Source organism: Didymella exigua (genome assembly GCF_010094145.1).
Source record: "Didymella exigua CBS 183.55 unplaced genomic scaffold M421scaffold_17, whole genome shotgun sequence".
In the NCBI taxonomy this organism is placed as follows: Eukaryota; Fungi; Ascomycota; class Dothideomycetes; order Pleosporales; family Didymellaceae; genus Didymella; species Didymella exigua.
Window position 1 is genome coordinate 643,929 of NW_022984791.1, and position 4,187 is coordinate 648,115.

General features: G+C 45.5%; 1 protein-coding gene across 1 annotated transcript; it reads right to left on the reverse strand.

Moving 5' to 3' along the window:
* Positions 1-2,148: 2,148 nt before the first annotated feature.
* Positions 2,149-3,056, reverse strand: M421DRAFT_421926 (uncharacterized protein). Its single transcript, XM_033592998.1, has 3 exons — positions 2,978-3,056; positions 2,674-2,928; positions 2,149-2,550 (listed from the first exon to the last, which is right to left on the reverse strand). The coding sequence occupies exons 2-3, from the start codon at positions 2,710-2,712 to the stop codon at positions 2,416-2,418; spliced, it is 174 nt and encodes a 57-aa protein (XP_033447760.1). The 5' UTR covers positions 2,713-2,928; positions 2,978-3,056; the 3' UTR covers positions 2,149-2,415.
* Positions 3,057-4,187: the final 1,131 nt, after the last annotated feature.

Here is a 4,187-nt window from a genome sequence, read left to right on the forward strand (position 1 = left end):
GCCTGCTAGCCTATAGTTTACTAACAGGCTCTTCACTACACACACTAAGTATCTTATTAGCTATATCTGCTACCTTACATAGCTAGGGCGCAAATCCTCACAAATTAAGGTTAAGTATATACTAGACAATTGTCTGCTCCTCTAGTATAGCAAGTTTCTAGCAATTAGCGCGTATATCTAGTTAAAACGTGATATTGCGAAGGCAATTAGAGACCCACTAATAAGGTACGTTCAACGCTCTAGCAGCACTGCAAATACTGCGAAATTGGCTAGCGTAGAAGGCCTGGATAGCAAGGATAACTCTGCCTTCTCTAGTAGTATTCTGAAGTTGTTGTTGTTGAGGCATGTTGTGTTAGGGTAAAAGGTGGTTGTGCCAAGAGAAAGTGGCTGGTTTGGTGATGTAGTAGTCTGGCCAAAGGCCAATAAAGGATATCTACTTCCTAACTACTTTTGCTAAAAAGCATGCACAAGTTAACTAGACGTCTAGTTAACTGCGTAGATAATATATATCTAGCTTAAGCCAAGCCGGCTAAGCTAATGTAACCGGCTAGCTCTAGCTCTTCTTTAGCTCTAGAGTCTAGACCGTTACAGGTGATATGGCCGGCTCGGTGATAATCTACGTTACCCTATTCTTACTAGCCTAATAAGTAGACCTCTAGGAGTAGAGAGTAAGGTTAGAAAGTAGAAAACTAAGCAAAGGCTTATTGCTGTCTGTTGTGTAGGTAGCTGTTTTTTTAGGTTTTAGTGTTATTGTAGATAAGATCTTTGATAAGATAAGATTTTCTGATAAGGGTGGGTAGTCTGTGCAGTGAAAATTTGAAAATTTAAACAGGAGGGCGGCACTCTTGCACCAGGCAGCGCGAGTCAACCAGGTGTCTAGAGGCTCTGGGAGTCTCAGGGTAGTATATCCCAGTGGGGTTGAGATGAACGCAGGCTCGAAGAGAGGTATCCGGAGAATTTGTGTTTTGATGTTGTGTGTCAATCAGGGGGAGCAGCCTACAGGAGATAAGACTTATAATACACAAACAGGGGAATCTAACCTACTCTAGCTTTTATTTAATAGACTAGAGTAGGCATATATAAGTAGTACCTTTAGCAGATAACAGACAACTGATTTCCTTTATTTATAACTAGAGTATAGGTTCTTACTATATATCTAAGAATCTACATGTACTATTCCCTTACACAGAAAAACTTGTAAATTAATAGAGCAGCCTTACTGCTCTCGTCCTATATAGTCTTAGACTCACACAGGACGTTAAACTAATCAATCAATCAATCAATCAGAGCCCTAATCACGGCTCCAAGCTGTACCCGATTCTGCTCACCATGGCGTGGTGGATCGCCAGTGCCTGATCGGGCCAGTATCCAGATGCGGATCACGTGATATGCACCCTCACCTCGATCCTTGCTGCCACACTTTTTGAATTAGTTCCGTAGTGGTGGTGTTATGGCGGGTTGAATTTAAGACAGTTACATCACAACCATAGCGGGGTGGCTCGACCCGCGAACTGGCTCGTTTCGCGCACGGGCACGGTACAGGTTGTTTTGCCCTGCGCAGCGCCAAAGTGGGCTAATAGAGGCCATAATGGGGTGAGGTTTGGTGTGGTCTTGGCAAAAGTGAGCGACTCACCCGTTGAGCGGCTCGCCCTTTGGGTACGTTACTACACTTTGCAGCACTAAAGTGGGTTGTTTTGGGCCATGATGGGGTGAAGTTTGGTAGGGCCTTGGCAAAAGTGACCGACTCGCCTAGTGAGTTGTCTGTGGGGTACGTTATACAAAAATATCCGTGCGCAGGAAGACCCCGCAAGTCACGGGGTGTAGCCGGCCTTTTGCAAACAATAATAATTAGCATAACGTGGTCCACCACCGAGCGGATCACCCCACCGAGCGAATCACCAAATGCAACTATATATCTTTGAACGTGAATAACTCAACACAACAACAAGATATAATAGTGCGTAATAGCTTGAATTAATCGCCTATCTCTACTGTATCTTTCTTGCATGTACGCTTGTTGTGTCCTGTGTTGCCACACCTCCTGCAGCGCGGAATACCCCTGCTGCTAGCACCTGCCTGCACTCTCCCCTCACGCCTCTCTACTTCAAGTTGAACCTCAGCATCCTTTTAGGTAACTATTACCCCTGCTTCTACCTGTAATAGAGTCCCCCCCTTCTATATTTGCTTCTTCTTACGCTTTTTACGCTCAGAAGCAGCCTAATTTGCTTGCTCAAGACTATCTATCTAAGCTTCAAGCAACGTGTGTAAGTGTACCTTTAAAGTTAACCCCTTTTTAACCTGCAGCACTATCTTAAGAATAGACTTAGGTGAGGAACTCCTATAGTCCCTTATCCTCTTAAGAATTAGCGTTGTTTAAGCCTCTATTTCCTAGGCGTTGCTTGGTGTTTTAGGCTGCTAAGGGGTACTCCTGGGTAAAGGTAGTGTTAGTGTACAAGGCTTTACTTCAAGCCTTAATAGCACCACCTCTAGGTTATCTAGAACTAAGCTAGTTACTCTAAAGCTTGATAGGATATTGTCCTTTAAGAAGGCCTAGTCAAATACTAGGGTAAGTGCAGCTAGGAAGGCTTTCTTGTTAATGTAGTTAATATAGCAGTTTGCCAAGACTCAGATCTCCTCCTTGTACGCACGCTTTAGGGGGGCAAAGCAACCTACATCAAGCAGCTGAAGGATGTGTGAGGTGTAAGGGGGCATACAGAGGGTGATGATATTGTTCTCCTCACAAAGATCCTGGAAGGCGAGTGACTTGTGGCTCTCGTGGCCATCAAGAATTAGTAGTCTGTAACCACCTACTTTCTTAACCTCTGTGTGCTTAATAAAGTGCTGTAGCTAGGCAAGCCTAAGCTCATTTGTTGTCTATCTATTATTACTAACCCCTATTCTCTAATCCTAAGGGTTATAATACTAGGCCTAGTTGTGGTTCTTAGCTTTAAAGATGATGAAGGGTAGGATAACCCACCCTGTGGCGTTGATAGCAGCAATTAACGTCACCCACTCCCTATCACTAGGCTGAACCCCAAGTGGCTTAAGGCGCCTCTTAGAGGCTGTGACTACCTTCACAGACCCCCTAACGCCTATCTAGAAGCTAGTCTTATTAAAGTTGTACGTGTCTTAATCTAGGATACTATACTTGGCTTTGACGTTGCGTACAAGGTTAAACCAGGGGCTGATAATAGCTGGATTACTGCAGAGGACTCGCTGGTGATCACGGAGTCGAGTCACCTGAGATTTGACCTCAGGCCGGCGTTGGATCAGCCTATAGGCCCAGTTCTCCCCAACCTGGCCACCACTACGCTTAGCTAGTAGCTGGTCAGCCATTCCACGGACGTGGCTAAGCGTAGGGGCAAAGCCTCTAGCGTCAAGCTTCCTTATATATTGTATAACTGCCTCCTCTTCATGCTTCTGAAGCTTAGATGAGTTGGGGTGGGTATCGCGTCGTGGGGTTCTTCCGGCGCCTTGATGGCTAAGTGTACTTTGAGGAACCTTGTAGATAGCAGCAGCGCGTCGCTGGCTTAGTGACGCGTTAGATTTCATTGCTTAGGTAGCAAGTATAACTCTATCTGCACAGGAAAGTAATTCAAGATTAACTGGTTGAGCCATTGTAATTGATAGTAGAAAGCGTTGTGGTCTTGGCAGAGTGATTCGCGGGTGATCCGCTCGGTGGTGGACCACGTTATGGGTGATTTTCGAAATACCATGTACATCATGTGATTTAGCGCGCGGAAGATGCGGACAATGTCAATGTTGCTGTCTTAGCACGCGTGCCTCTACGAGCCTAGAAGTACAGTGTTCAGCTAGTAGAGTCATTATCTAGATAAGGTTGGCAGCCACGCGTAGATAGTGATGAGAGGAAAACGGCAGGCCTCTAGGGACAGATGGCTCTTAGGTAGACTGGCGGATGGGTACCATGTACCTAGGGTAGGGTATAGGTAGGGTATAGGTCGCACGGACGTAGGTATAGGTAGGGGAGGGTCGCACGGACCATAGGTATAGGTAGGGTAGGGTTGCACGGACCATAGGTAGGGTAGGGTAGCACGTGACTAGGTATAGGTATAGGTAGGGTAGCACGTGCTAGGTATAGGTTTGGTTTGGGTATATTACTAACCTAGTTTGTATACAACTAACCCTAGGTTGTACTAGTAGATTCTTTCGCATACACAATACTTAGA

What these genes read in the sequence shown, in the direction of transcription:
- M421DRAFT_421926 (XM_033592998.1), bottom strand. Translation starts at nt 2,712, where the DNA reads ATGCCCCCTTACACCTCACACATCCTTCAGCTGCTTGAT. An exon ending in ACATCCTTCAGCTGCTTGAT is followed by an intron (nt 2,551 to 2,673) that starts GTAGGTTGCTTT and finishes GTATTTGACTAG; the next exon opens with GCCTTCTTAAAGGACAATAT.